Source organism: Biomphalaria glabrata, chromosome 10 (genome assembly GCF_947242115.1).
Source record: "Biomphalaria glabrata chromosome 10, xgBioGlab47.1, whole genome shotgun sequence".
Taxonomy (NCBI): domain Eukaryota; kingdom Metazoa; phylum Mollusca; class Gastropoda; family Planorbidae; genus Biomphalaria; species Biomphalaria glabrata.
The window spans coordinates 7222585-7237713 of NC_074720.1; the positions used below are offsets into that span (position 1 = coordinate 7222585).

At 36.6% G+C, this 15129-nt stretch overlaps 1 protein-coding gene across 1 annotated transcript in view; it reads right to left on the minus strand.

The window, feature by feature from the left end:
• Nucleotides 1-11446: 11446 nt before the first annotated feature.
• The window catches only part of LOC106077969 (homeobox protein GBX-2-like), a 106557-nt gene continuing 102874 nt past the window's right edge, over nucleotides 11447-15129 (minus strand). The window contains exon 6 of the mRNA XM_056044059.1: nucleotides 11447-14327. Coding sequence (XP_055900034.1) covers nucleotides 14116-14327 — 212 coding nt within the window. The 3' untranslated portion in view covers nucleotides 11447-14115. The remainder of the gene's footprint in view (nucleotides 14328-15129) is intronic.

Sequence of the window (15129 nt, forward strand, 5' to 3'; positions counted from 1 at the left end):
AGACTTTTATAATGAAGCTTGTCTTCGAGGACGGCAATAAAGAAGCAGAACAGTGTTTCACGTGACTACGTAGTCGTAGCTGAGATGGACAGAATTGGTCACATCCAGCGCATAAGTTGGCGACGTCTGCCAGTGGTCAGTTTAGGTTCTCTATAACTTTATGTCCATAAGTTAGCGACGTCTGCCAGTGGTCAGTTTAGGTTCTCTATAACTTTATGTCCATAAGTTAGCGACGTCTGCCAGTGGTCAGTTTAGGTTCTCTATAACTTTATGTCCATAAGTTAGCGACGTCTGCCAGTGGTCAGTTTAGGTTCTCTATAACTTTATGTCCATAAGTTAGCGACGTCTGCCAGTGGTCAGTTTAGGTTCTCTATAACTTTATGTCCATAAGTTAGCGACGTCTGCCAGTGGTCAGTTTAGGTTCTCTATAACTTTATGTCCATAAGTTAGCGACGTCTGCCAGTGGTCAGTTTAGGTTCTCTATAACTTTATGTCCATAAGTTAGCGACGTCTGCCAGTGGTCAGTTTAGGTTCTCTATAACTTTATGTCCATAAGTTAGCGACGTCTGCCAGTGGTCAGTTTAGGTTCTCTATAACTTTATGTCCATAAGTTAGCGACGTCTGCCAGTGGTCAGTTTAGGTTCTCTATAACTTTATGTCCATAAGTTAGCGACGTCTGCCAGTGGTCAGTTTAGGTTCTCTATAACTTTATGTCCATAAGTTAGCGACGTCTGCCAGTGGTCAGTTTAGGTTCTCTATAACTTTATGTCCATAAGTTAGCGACGTCTGCCAGTGGTCAGTTTAGGTTCTCTATAACTTTATGTCCATAAGTTAGCGACGTCTGCCAGTGGTCAGTTTAGGTTCTCTATAAATTTATTTCAATAACTTGACATAGACGTTTAAAGTATTTTTTAAAAAATTCAAGACTTAGACTAGACATTTATAGAAGTTAACAAATGAAGACCGTTTAAATTGACACGTGAAGATCAAGACATAATTAGCATAATTAATACGGTCTTTATAATTAACTGCTTCATAGTATGGATATATTCTTTAACAAACTTCTATAAATATGATATGTCGGCTTTCATTTATTTTAAATGTCTAGGTCTTCTTGGTCAAACTTTGTTAGAAGTGTTATTCAGGCATTCATTTAAAAATATTTTAAATGTCTAGGTGCTGTTTGTAACTTATTTAACGTCAAGGCCTTCATATGTCAACTTATCTAATTCCTCATTTATTTAAACCATGATGTCCAAATTTCATGTGGACAATAAATTTGAAGATTTATTTGTCTAAATAATTGAGAGACTATGTCATCTCATAGCACACAGTGAGACATTCGACTAAAACCATTGAGACTATGTCATCTCATAGCACACAGTGAGACTTTCGACTAAAACCATTGAGACTATGTCATCTCATGGCACACAGTGAGACATTCGACTAAAACCATTGAGACTATGTCATCTCATAGCACACAGTGAGACATTCGACTAAAACCATTGAGACTATGTCAACTCATAGCACACAGTGAGACTTTCGACTAAAACCATTGAGACTATGTCATCTCATAGCACACAGTGAGACATTCCACTAAAACCAATGAGACTATGTCATCTCATAGCACACAGTGAGACATTCGACTAAAACCATGCAATACCGTAAGGAAACAAATGGTAACCTTAACACTTAGAAGGACTACAATACACACTGGTACTTCTATATATCGTAACAAACATGTATTAGATACATTTATACTACAAGTCAGGTTCAAGTAAGACAGATGGCTGAGTGTGTATTTCATTATTTAATAAATTTAATTTTTTTTCGCCTTAAGACCTTCACGAGATGGTTCAGAGTAAGAGAGTGCCATCATGAGCCAGTCTTACTGCAAGGAGAACTGGAGCGTAGATGTTTAGATGCTTAAATGGTAGTCTAACTGGAGAAGACAGCTCTCTTTGTGGGTAACTATCTTTACAGCACAAAGCTGAAACAAATATATGCATTAATGGTAGGATGGATGGCTTCTGTCAGCAAAGAACTGATAGAATTTAATTGCTCAACCTTAAAAGTTAAATTAATTTGTTTTTTGTGTGTTCGCTGCAAGAAGAAGGGAAGTAATCCGTTTTATTGTTTCGTAATGCAATTTTCAACAAATAAGGTATCACTTACTTCCCTTGGCGTGTTCTTGACGCGAAGGCGGTGTGACATAGTGCATCAGTTGACACACAAGTTTTAGTGAGCTATAAGATGGCTGTGACGGAATTGGACTAAATGGTGTGTGTTTGCTTTTTTTTTTTCTCCTCGGTCTCAAGTGCTGCCGCCGTGTCACAATTAGCTTTTCTGATAGTACTAAATTAGTAAACATTAGTCTTTGTCTCTTTAACCCCCTCAACCTCCCCTTCTCACTCTTTCTCTCTCTCTCTGTCATTTCATTCAATCTCTAAGTTTCTTTAGTTCTTTATCTCCATATACACAGAATACGTTTGCACTTCCCTTGTCCTGTAATCTCTGTATCCTTGTATTTCCATCTATCACTCTGCGTTTCACTCTTTGTCGCTCACTGACATTTTGTCTGTAATTTTTTTTTTTTGCCGCGCAGTGGTTCTCAAGCTGTGGTCCGAACATAGAGGGTCCGCAGAAAGATAAAAATTATATATACTTTATTACTAACAATAAGTTTTTCGACCAAAGTCTATCTGATAATTTGAATAATAATCAACTCTCCACTCACTTTTGTTTAATATGCCTATAACGAATTATTCTATGACAACCTTAAACAAAGATTTGATTAAATCCTATAGTGAGGGAACAAACTCAGTCCTTAATCACAGATGAATCTATACTAATATGGGAGTAGCTTACTGAACTATCCACAAACGAAGAACTCACAAAGAGTCCAAAATCTCTGGTTAAAAAAAACCCAGATTCCAATTTTATAGTCTGCACTAAGGGTACAGAAGTTGTTGGCTGCTTTCCCTTTGCTGTTGACAGTGGTCGGTCGTTGACTTGTAGCACCAAACTGCTGGTAGACAACTGAACCGCTATAGGCGTATAATATCTTAAACTGTAAAACTTAATAACTTTAATAACTTATTTTGTGAAAAATATTAATTATTACTTTTATTATATATAGTATATAGGAAAGTATACTTTACATAATATGCATTTATGTATCATTTTTTTAAGTAGGGGTCTATAGGAAAGTTTTCATTATTCCAAAGGGGGTCCACGGTCAAAAAGGTTTGAGAACCTCTGTTTTTGCGTAAAGAGCCATAGACCCCTCCATCCCCCGTTTTTTTAAACCAAAACTTCCCGCAGACTGCAAGCTTGATATAAATAAAGCTTCCTATACTTATATCAAACCTACTAGAACAAGTCAGGTATTGCGCGTGATGTTTGAATGATAGGGTTTAGACAAATGTGCATGATGATAGAAGCACGCGCCGTTACGAGAATGAGGTCAATTGGTGCACAAAGCAAATCAAAAAAGGCGCCTAGACAATCTTGTCAAGTGCACATCCTGACAGAAACATTCCGTCATAATTGTGATTGAGAGTGTGATTTCTTCTCTGTCATTTACTAATGTCACGTCAAGGCTGTCCACAACGTCAAGAAAGTCGTTTGTTACAAAGCTTCTATCAACTCACTCCGTCTGTCTGTTTGGTAGGATTATTTGAAACGTCTGTTTCTCTCACTTCCCATTCTCAGATCAAGTTGAAACTTTGCACAGCTATCAGTTGTCGATGACAATACATGATTAATTAGTTTTGATTTATATAAAAAAAAGGGAACAGAATCTTGTAGTATTGAGCTGATATGACAGTAATAGAGTGGTACTCTCCCATTGAGGTTTGTTTTTTAAAACGTATTTACTGTGTTTTTGATTGTCTTCAGATGTAGTCTCGAAACTACGCTATGGCTAAAAATAGCACAGGGGAGATAATAGTTTAATTAAACTTTGCATTAACAGCAATCTAGATTATTTGAGAAGCTGTATATTCCTATCTTCACTCTACGAGAAACAAGAGTTGTAAATATAGAAGGTCCCTGACTTTTAAGTTTAAAATTAAATTGTTTGTTCTTAAACATAATTTATATTGTGTATACTTACTAACAATATTGTGTGGGCTCATTCCTATTGATGTTTCTATCTGGATTATTGAAATATTAAATACACACAATGAACTCCAATAAAAGACACACAATAATAATATTTAAAAACACCGCTTGCTAATGGTCCTCATTTACCAATCGTAAACAAACAACATTTAGTCACGAGATTCTCTATCTCTTCTATACAAATTACATAATACACTAAGGCTGTCACGTGATACGTTTTTTATCAGTTGTTTAATAAATATTATCATATGGCTAAATGTTGTTTGTCTACGATTGGTGAATGAGGTCCATTGTGTCATCGGACTGGTCTGAGGGTATTAATGCACTCAAAACAACTGCGTCACAGCGAACTATTAGTATGTCCGTAATCAAAATACATATTCCCCTAATAAAGAGACTTCAGACTTACTTGGTCAATCTAACGAATCTGAACTTTATCGGTAATATTTTGTGGTTAGTACGACCACCTGTCTTTGACGTTTTACAATAAGCACCTTGCAAGTACGAGGACGTCCTGGAATAAATGTAAGTACCGATCAGTACCACAGCCTGAATGGGTCAGCGCTAATCGTATCACAAGCCCGCCAGATCCAGACTTTCAGTAATCTAACACATTAACTTTAACATATTGTGTGCCAGTCCAGTAACGGATGTGACATAACAATGATTTCAGTGTCGTGACAGAAGACGTCAGCTGTCAGACAAAGTAAGTGACACCTAGTGTCAAACAAACTTTTTAATAAAAGCTGTCTACAACTAATAAAGTTTTGTCGGTTTTTTTTTATCCACTATTTACTACTTGTATTAAGTTGTTTTTATCGACTAGTTACTACTTGTACCAATTTTCTTTTTATCGAATAGTTTCAACTAAATCCGAGATTGTAATAAACAGACAGACAGACAGACAGACAAAGAGAGTGAATTAATAAAAGCTCTTATGGTGCACAAACATTGGTATGATTGGTTGTATTGTTGGAATGCGGTTGGATTGACAGCTTATGAGTTGGGGCACTGACTCGTTGCCGTTCTTCATAGACAGAGTCATAATTACTATAAGTAATTTGAAGGACATAAAGCTCCTTTGCTTATCATTTAAATGGCGGATTGGTTGAAAGACATAGTCTGTTTGGCTACCAATCTTGATGGCTTGAGTTTGAATCCGACTTGAACTCAGCTGCTAAGCGCGGAAGCCTTTTTCTAATTAGCCCTCCCGTCACAGGTCCACAAAAGAGATTAGATAATAGCGCACTGACCATCGCATATGAAAGATACTCTATATCAAAGTATTTGTGTTTTTATTATTTCAAAATTACTTTACGCGTGGACACGATACTTTAGTGACCAGGTATACGATCTCGCTCATCACGTTCCTTAGTAGTCTTCAATAGGATGGTCCGGCTAATTTTTTTCATTGCTTGAGGCTAGGCTGTATATGTAGGCATACCTACTCCCCCTGACACTAATTAGTACACAAAAATACTCATGCTTTAGGAAGACCATGAGTAGCCAATGCACTGTTGCTGGCTGTTAGTTGAGTGTAGTGAAGATGATATTGAGTAATCTATTTACTTGTAGTATTGTTAATTACAGCTGCGAGTTTCTTAAGTATAACTGACCAACTACTAAACTTTATGTCATTAGATAATCCGGCCTTTTTTAATGCACAACTCTTTATTACAGAAATAAGGGCACAGCCGACGTCGTCAAGATTCAATACAAGCCGTCTCTTCGTCTCTCGTCCATTATTCGTTTCTAATCTATTTCCGTTCAAACTTTTTAATGTACTATCGCGTCACTAAGGAAACATCAAATTTAAACCCAACTTCTACGCGTCTTACTTTTTAAGTCGTTTCATACGGATGTGAAATTAGAGTCGTTTTTAACCACTAAATTTATATTCATAGACATAAATAAATATAGACTGGCCGAAGGAAGCAATTTTATGGAACTTGAAAACATGTATATCTATTGTATTCGGATTTCCGAATTATGTAAAATTCCATAATCTTCATTCTTAGAGATTAAACAAAACTACACTGCCTCCTTATTTACAATATATAGGCCTATAGGCGTGTGGCTGAAATAGATATGAATACTTAACTTTTATACTGCTCATAAGTGCTGTATAATAAAGTACACAAAATTGCAAGTAACAAATTTTTGTTTCATAAAACTCTTTAATCGGCCAGTCTATATTTATTTATGTCTATGTTTATATTATACTCAACGAGCGCCGTTATTTCGCATTGCACCATTTTGCACCATTTTTTGGTGAATTCGCATCAGCTTGTAGTCGACTATAAGTCAACATTAAATAAGTTATGGACCGTATGATAGGCTACAACAGTAAAAAGCCTGAATCTGTGGTATGATACTGAACACAGGAATTTAACATTATAACTTAATTCACTTTTTCAAGACGGACGCTTATCTTATAAGTTTTGTAAGAGTCGCTCTTTTGTTCCTCTCCCAATTCTCAGCATGTGCACCCTTAAACCCCCCCTACCCTCGCCCAAACTCCCGACCCGGCGTCTCTACGATCAAAGGCTTGCTCACGGGCCAGATACATCTGCTCATCTGCCTCCAAACACTACGGGTCAAGGCGACCAATTTACCTCCGACCAGGCCGTTAATTTGATTTTTGCGTCACCGCACTTGTCATGGTCCTCCAGGATAATTGGTATTATAAACACGTCTCTACTTCCTTGTACCATAGTCTGTAGCTAGGTTTTACCACAGTCTAAAGCTAGGTTTTACCACAGTCTAAAGCTAGGTTTTACCACAGTCTAAAGCTAGGTTTTACCACAGTCTAAAGCTAGGTTTTACCACAGTCTAAAGCTAGGTTTTACCACAGTCTAAAGCTAGGTTTTACCACAGTCTAAAGCTAGGTTTTACGACAGTCTAAAGCTAGGTTTTACCATTGTGTGAAGCTAGGTTTTACCATTGTATGAAGCTAGGTTTTACCAAAGTCTGAAGCAAGGTTTTACCATTGTGTGAAACAAGGTTTTACCATTGTGTGAAGCAAGGTTTTACCAAAGTCTGAAGCAAGGTTTTGCCATTGTGTGAAGCAAGGTTTTACCAAAGTCTGAAGCAAGGTTTTACCATTGTGTGAAACAAGGTTTTACCATTGTGTGAAGCAAGGTTTTACCAAAGTCTGAAGCAAGGTTTTGCCATTGTGTGAAGCAAGGTTTTACCATTGTGTGAAACAAAGTTTTACTAAAGTCTGAAACAAGGTATTACCATTGTGTGAAGCAAGGTTTTACCAAAGTGTGAAGCTAGGTTTTACCATAGTGTGAAGCTAGGTTTTACCATTGTATGAAGCAAGGTTTTACCATTGTATGAAGCTAGGTTTTACCATTGTATGAAGCAAGGTTTAACCATTGTATGAAGCTAGGTTTTACCATTGTGTGAAGCTAGGTTTTACCATTGTATGAAGCAAGGTTTAACCATTGTATGAAGCTAGGTTTTACCATTGTGTGAAGCTAGGTTTTACCATTGTATGAAGCAAGGTTTAACCATTGTATGAAGCTAGGTTTTACCATTGTATGAAGCTAGGTTTTACCACAGTCTAAAGCTAGGTTTTACGACAGTCTAAAGCTAGGTTTTACCATTGTGTGAAGCTAGGTTTTACCATTGTATGAAGCTAGGTTTTACCATTGTATGAAGCAAGGTTTAACCATTGTATGAAGCTAGGTTTTACCATTGTGTGAAGCTAGGTTTTACCATTGTATGAAGCAAGGTTTAACCATTGTATGAAGCAAGGTTTAACCAAAGTCTGAAGCAAGGTTTTACCACTGTGTGAAGCATGGTTTTACCATTGTGTGAAGCATGGTTTTACCATTGTGTGAAGCTAGGTTTTACCAAGGTCTGAAGCAAGGTTTTACCATTGTGTGAAGCATGGTTTTACCATTGTGTGAAGCATGGTTTTACCATTGTGTGAAGCTAGGTTTTACCAAAGTCTGAAGCAAGGTTTTACCATTGTGTGAAACAAGGTTTTACCATTGTGTGAAGCAAGGTTTTACCAAAGTCTGAAGCAAGGTTTTGCCATTGTGTGAAGCAAGGTTTTACCATTGTGTGAAACAAAGTTTTACTAAAGTCTGAAACAAGGTATTACCATTGTGTGAAGCAAGGTTTTACCAAAGTGTGAAGCTAGGTTTTACCATAGTGTGAAGCTAGGTTTAACCATTGTGTGAAGCTAGGTTTTACCATAGTGTGAAGCTAGGTTTTACCATTGTGTGAAGCAAGGTTTTACCAAAGTGTGAAGCTAGGTTTTACCATAGTGTGAAGCTAGGTCTTTCCATTGTGTGAAGCTAGGTTTTACCATAGTGTGAAGCTAGGTTTTACCATAGTGTGAAGCTAGGTTTAACCATTGTGTGAAGCTAGGTTTTACCATAGTGTGAAGCTAGGTTTAACCATTGTGTGAAGCTAGGTTTTACCATTGTGTGAAGCTAGGTTTTACTATTGTGTGAAGGTTAGGTTTTACCATTGTGTGAAGCTAGGTTTTACCATTGTGTGAAGCTAGGTTTTATCATTGTGTGAAGCTAGGTTTTACCATTGTGTGAAGCTAGGTTTTATCATTGTGTGAAGCTAGGTTTAGCCATATTCTCAAACTAGGTTTAAATAGTTTATCTAATCACTAGTGAATTACAACTCAAAATCTTTGTATTTTTTTCTCACATAGTGGCGCGGCGGCCAATTTTAAAAGCGCTTGGCTTTCAAACCGGGGTTCTTGGGTTTGAATCTCGGTGATGACTGGGATTTTGAATTTCGGGATCATTAGGGCGCCTCTGAGTCCACCCAGCTCTAATGGGTACCTGACATTAGTTGGTGAAAAGTAAAGGCGGTTGGTCGTTGTGCTGGCCACATAACACCTCCATCGGCCACAGAAACAGATGACCTTTACACCATCTGCCTTATAGATAGTCAGGTCTGAAAGGGGAACTTTTTTTTTACTTTTACTTTTTTACTAAATATGGTTGAATATATATTCTAACAATCTTGATATCTGAAGCAGGCTCGCCTCAGTCAACACGAGCGGTTCAAAGTGATCCAAGATGTAGGTGAACTGTATACATCGATAGCACGAAGAATAACAAACAATAAGTAAAGTTTTGTTGTTCGATCACTTTCTACTTTATAAAGCTAATAACAGTCGATAAACTCTCATTTTATTTTTCTTTGTTATGCTCCATTACTGCAAGGAGTCTTTCAAACTTCTCACAACTATTAATATAGAATCTAAATGTGGTCTAGTATTTGGTACATTTGTATACATTCCAAACATTCCTGGAGATGACATTTCTTGTTCATCAGCAGTCACGTGAACAAAATCTTCATTCACGTCTATATTTAGTCTAGTCCTTATTGACTCTGAGTCGCTGAAGCCTTCTGACGTAATGTGTCGTCCTTTTCTACGTCACTCGCAACAGTTTCATTGATAGCAGACGTGAGCCAAAGCTAATTATAAGATGAGTAAATAATGTTGAACTAGTAAAACTTTCAAACCAAAATTTTTACTTAGTTAGGTAGCTATTGTTCCTTCCACAGAAATACTATCAAATTTCTAGAAAAAAAATCGTTAGAGCCGTTTTCGAAATGCAAGAATTTTTTTTTACTTCCAAGTTACTTCATTTCCAGCCATGAAAATAGTGCAAGCTTATTGAATGTTAAACATACAACTATTCAAATCACTAGATGAGAATAGTGGATCGCACTATCAATTACAGATTATCCTACAAGAGGAACATACCAGCACAAGATATGAAAAGATCAGCATGACGATTGTAAATATATATATATGTGAGGTTTTTGGTGAAAAAGAAATGTGTCATTAAAGCATTAATAATAATATTATCAATAATAAAAGCCAAATCTAAAAATATTTAATTTTTTTTTTACCGCCTCGTGAATAGTTTCTAAGCGTACGTGTAGTGTAGTTAGCCTCGTTTTGAAAAGTAAGTGCGTCACGTGCTGTCTTTAAGCAGCAAACTATATCCTGTCAGTAATGTTACCGTGTGCATACATTCCTATTAGCAAGGTGTGTGTATAGAACTGACCGATCTTTAATGAGGGGTCAGTGACATGTCAATAAACAAGAAACCTCTTGAGGCCTGCTGGTCAGGGAGTCCTGCTGTTCATCTCCGCCTCGACAATGTTTGATTTAATTTCTGGAGAGTTATCACTCTTGTAAAGGAGAAAGAGGTATCCCGTAGAAGTGACCCCTATTTTAACACTTACGAAGTGGGGCAGGATAGGTGTAGCTGAATTGATTTGAGCCAGGAGCGTATTTTTTAATATCTAATGTAAAAAAACCCACTCATTTGGGGGCCCCCCTGAAGTGGGGGCCCGGGGGGATTTTCAAATTCTCCCCCCCCCCCCACCCAAGCTATGTCACTGATTTGAGCGTTCGAGGGGAAAGGGGGGGGGGAGGTTTATGTGACATCTCTGACATGAAATCAGTTTTATAGTCTTGCATTTCGCACATTTCTGACGACCATTTGCTTGTGTGTCTTGCACAGTGCATCCCGAAATCTTTTGCTTAGTCGACATGTAGAAACACACTACAAATGTTCTTTGGTTTAAATCTTAAGTCTTAAAGTCTTATTTCAAACTGATATTTTTTTTAATCACTTAATTGTGTTATATATTTTCTCTCTTAAGAGCTCTGTAACATGTGCGTAAAAGCAAGGCCGGCCTTAGAAGATTGAAGGCCGTAGGCAAAGTGAATTTGGTGGGGCCTAAATGAACTAGAAAAATATATTTAAAAAAAAAACATCGAAAAAAAACAAAATTTCGAAATTTATTGAAAAAAACTTTTAGTGTGCTTCATACAATAACATTTGAAGACAAGTTTCGCTGTTTCTTCTCTTAAAAAATTGTTTTGAATCCTCTGCGAGACCCCCAACCAATCGGAGGCATTATGATGGCTGCCTAGTTTGCCTATGCCTAAAGCCGACCCTGGTAAAAGTATTTCTTTATCTGTCTATTGCACGTAGTATGTTGCATTTCATATTGAATATGGATTTGGAATTATTACTCGATTTTGAATAGAGAGTTGAAAGTATGGGCCATGTTGGATAGCGCTGGACTACATAGACGAATGTCTTTAGTTCGAGTCCTGAAGAACTGTTTTATTGGTAGAGCTAATGACATCACCTGAGTCCACATAGCTAAGAACATAAGAAAATACAAAAAAAAAAACACACACACACACACACACACAAAAACAACCAACATCTAAACTAAAGAAAATTTAGGAGACTTTGACATTGTCACTTTATTAATAAATGAATCACTTTTCTGAACTGTGACATGTTTTAAGTACTTAGATGAAGAAAGCAGTTCTTTAAATGATACAAAAAACAAAAACAAAAAAACAAATGATAGTAAAAAAAAACATCAATAGCAAATGTTAACTAAATACAAAAATTATATAGAATACCAAAAAATATCAAGATTGATTTACAATAATTTGACGTTATCATTTAAAAAAACAACAACCAAGGAGATAACTGTCACGAGACTTGGGTTCTGTGTTATAGACGGGAAAACAACAACCGACAAGGTTGAAAGTTAATATGGTCACGTGATTACATGTTGCGCACAAATTACCTTCATTAGTTTGAAACAATGAAATCTGTAATACACACCATCTCTAAAGAGTTCGTAGCTCATTGTTTCTTGTCATCTCTGCAGTTTTTGTTGTTGTTTTTTTTTTTTTTTTGTTGTTGTTGCTTTTCTTTTACAGAAATCCAAAAACCAAAGTTCCATAACTTTCGTATATTTGTAGAAGCACTAAGCTTACAAAGAGTTGCTGGCTCTTTTCTTCTTAGCTCTTGAGCTAAAGTCTGGCGGTGTACATGTCCAGCAAATCTTTGAGGACATAAATGTTGCTCTACACAAAGAAGTCACGTGTGAGAATCTCGTGCGTCAATGAAACGTATTCATCCGTGACCTGATGGATCAAACCAGATAACTATGTGACTATTGGTTCGAAGTATCAGCTCTTGATTTCAGGCGATTTGACTTTTGAGTGTCTATGTATCTGATACAAAATTAAGACTTGGTCAAAAGGAGTTCCACCTTGATTGCTGTAGCTAGTAAATGACCATAGTTCCTACAGCTCTGGTGAGCCGCCAAGTACACAGTAGCTCGCGCAGTTTTGAATTCAATGAATCACACAAGCTCGCGCAGTGCTGAATTCGAGGAATTACACAAGCTAGCGCAGTGCTGAATTCCACAGTAATGAACAATGAATGCATATGTAGACTTGCATGTATGTATTCTAACAAGTTCATCGTATGCCAAGAACTAGCAGAAGATAGAGTATTCACACCAATGCATTTTTTTTCTTCGTCTAAGACGAGCCTACAATCAGGTGAATCAATTACTACCTCCGTTAGGAAGAGTTCTGATATGACGTCACGCATAACACTTCACTTCTATCGTAATGCATTGCGGTCAGCGTGACCTTGTTATAACGTCCACGTGACTTTAAAGTTTTCTTATATCTTTGACATTCAGAATGTATCTGACATTCGCATTCATAAGAAAATATTTATTTATATATTGTCTTTCTCTCTTTGATCTTGTAGTAAGCACCAATCATTGTAAAGAGTTTATACATCGTGAAACATATATATGTACAAAGATTGTATACAAAATTTCATGTATTATTGCTGGATAAAGTCATTCTATTGAAGGCACATTTTAGCTGATAAATGATATATATATATATATATATAAAGTAATAACATAATGATATATCAATATATACATGTTAAACAAGTTTTAGGTTCTGATGAACGCAAAGAATAAATATCTTCAAAATAATTCTATGGACTATATGTCTTTGAAAAAAACCTGATAACATTATATTAAGTGCATATAGGTTGTAAGAAGGCTTTCAACCAATTTGACTATCACGATTAGTAGTTAGTACTATACCCAATAAGTAATTAATTTCCTTTTGTGAGTCACTTGCATTAGGTAGATGCAAAAGGGCGCTTGTTTTAGGCACATGTATTATGCGGGCATGTTTATAAGGCACATTTTTTGTTTTTGATTATCTATAAGGCACGTCTATTATTCGTTGTGTAATACGTACACTTCAATAGCAAATATTAAAAACATAATTTAAATATCATAAAACAACAAATAAATTCGGCATTCTATTCTAGTCTTAAAGTTGCTGTTGTTTTCGAAACGCTGTAATTTTTCTTTATTTACTGAACACTTTGGAACATAAAATATGGCTTTCCGTGAACACAATCACTTGGTACGAATTGTTCTTTCACTCATAATAGAGAATTATACCTCAAACAGTAAGTGGTTCAAATGTCACTTCTCTACATTAGGCAATGATAGGTATTTAAACTTTACAAGGCATTTGCATGCAAACTAACTGACAGTCACGAAAAGGCGAATTCGGAATTCCCAATTACAAGATTGATCTATAAAATGAATACGAGAAACAATAGTTTAAAAAAAAAACCTTGACATCAAATGAATGGGTTCATATGAATAATGAAAAGTATGTCTTGGTTTTAATAAAAAAGCATGTCTTGGTTTTAATAAAAAAGCATGTCTTGGTTTTAATAAAAAAGCATGTCTTGGTTTTAATAAAAAAGCATGTCTTGGTTTTAATAGAAGTATGTTGGCACCAGACGACAGTTTCGTTCAAAACAGGGACGGATCGGGAGATAATGCTGGTGTAAATATATTTACAGTATTTGCACGTACTCAGAGGCGTCGCTAGGGAAATGCGTTTGGTGCGGGCGGGATTGGGTGACACGAGCCCTAGCGACGCTTCTTTATGGAGGCTGCACCAAGGCAAGTGTTCGTCTCAAGTGGGGGCAGACGATTACTTGCAGGTATGTTTGATAGATGTTGACCCACTTCCTAGATGTTTGATGCCGTGCAAGGTGTGCAAAAGAATAAATGACCATAATCCATAAGTGCATGTCCATCTAATGTCCGAGTTTTTAGACCTCAAGGCCCGGACGACCCCGTCGGGCACTGCTGAAAGTTAGCGGCTTGAGAGTAAACGTCGTGGCGCTGTTGGGGTGCGCATGCTCCGTGGAGAGCTTCCGGCGACGGGTGCTGATGTTGAGGTGTGGAGTAGAGTAACTGGGGGTCATTCCATGTAGGGTACATGGGAGGTACAGCAGCTGGCCATTTGGTTCCAAGTGATTGGGCGGCGTCTGTACAGAAAACAAAATCACCGGAAATTAAATACTTTTTCATGGCATCAAAACATTTTTAAAGAAATATGTTTTAAACGAATGCATGTTTGTTAGTTTTTATTGTACAAATATTACAACACGTAAATATCTTTTTATACGTACACTGCTAAAAAATAATTTCAATATTATTTTATCTATATCGATATACAAAAGCTATGATATAATCGGTTAGTTCTAAATGTCCAAATGTCAATTTGTCTTTGGTTTACTATTTACTATAAGGCCATTTAATCAAGAAACGCCAAGCATAGATGATGTAATTAGTTCAAAATGAATTCTATAAAGATCTAATTCGAAACACCGAAACACCTAGAATTGTACATTTACGATAACAAGAAAACATCCCAAAAAAACTAAAGCTAAAGAGAATTCTAGAAAGTTGCTGAAAGCTGTATTGAAATTTGTTTAGATATGTGGTGTTGCTGTTGTGTTTGCATTGCATAAGTCTGGTTGATTTGCTAGGTTAATGTTGTTCTTTTCAAGACAGGAGGAAAGAGATGGCGTCAAGTAGAAACAGCCAGACTCATTGGAATACAGTTTAAACATTTTCCTTTTAAAATGATTCCATTAGTTTACTTGTATTGTCCATTTAACCCATTCCCTCTCTCTCTCCAACATGGTTCCGTCTCTCTTTCCAGCTCTCTCTCTCTCTCTCTCTCTCCCATTCCTTTTTCTCTCTCTTTCTGTTTCCATCTCTTTTTATCTGTCCCTATCTCTCTTCCCATCCTTTGATCTCTTTTTCTCTCTCTCTCTCTCCCTC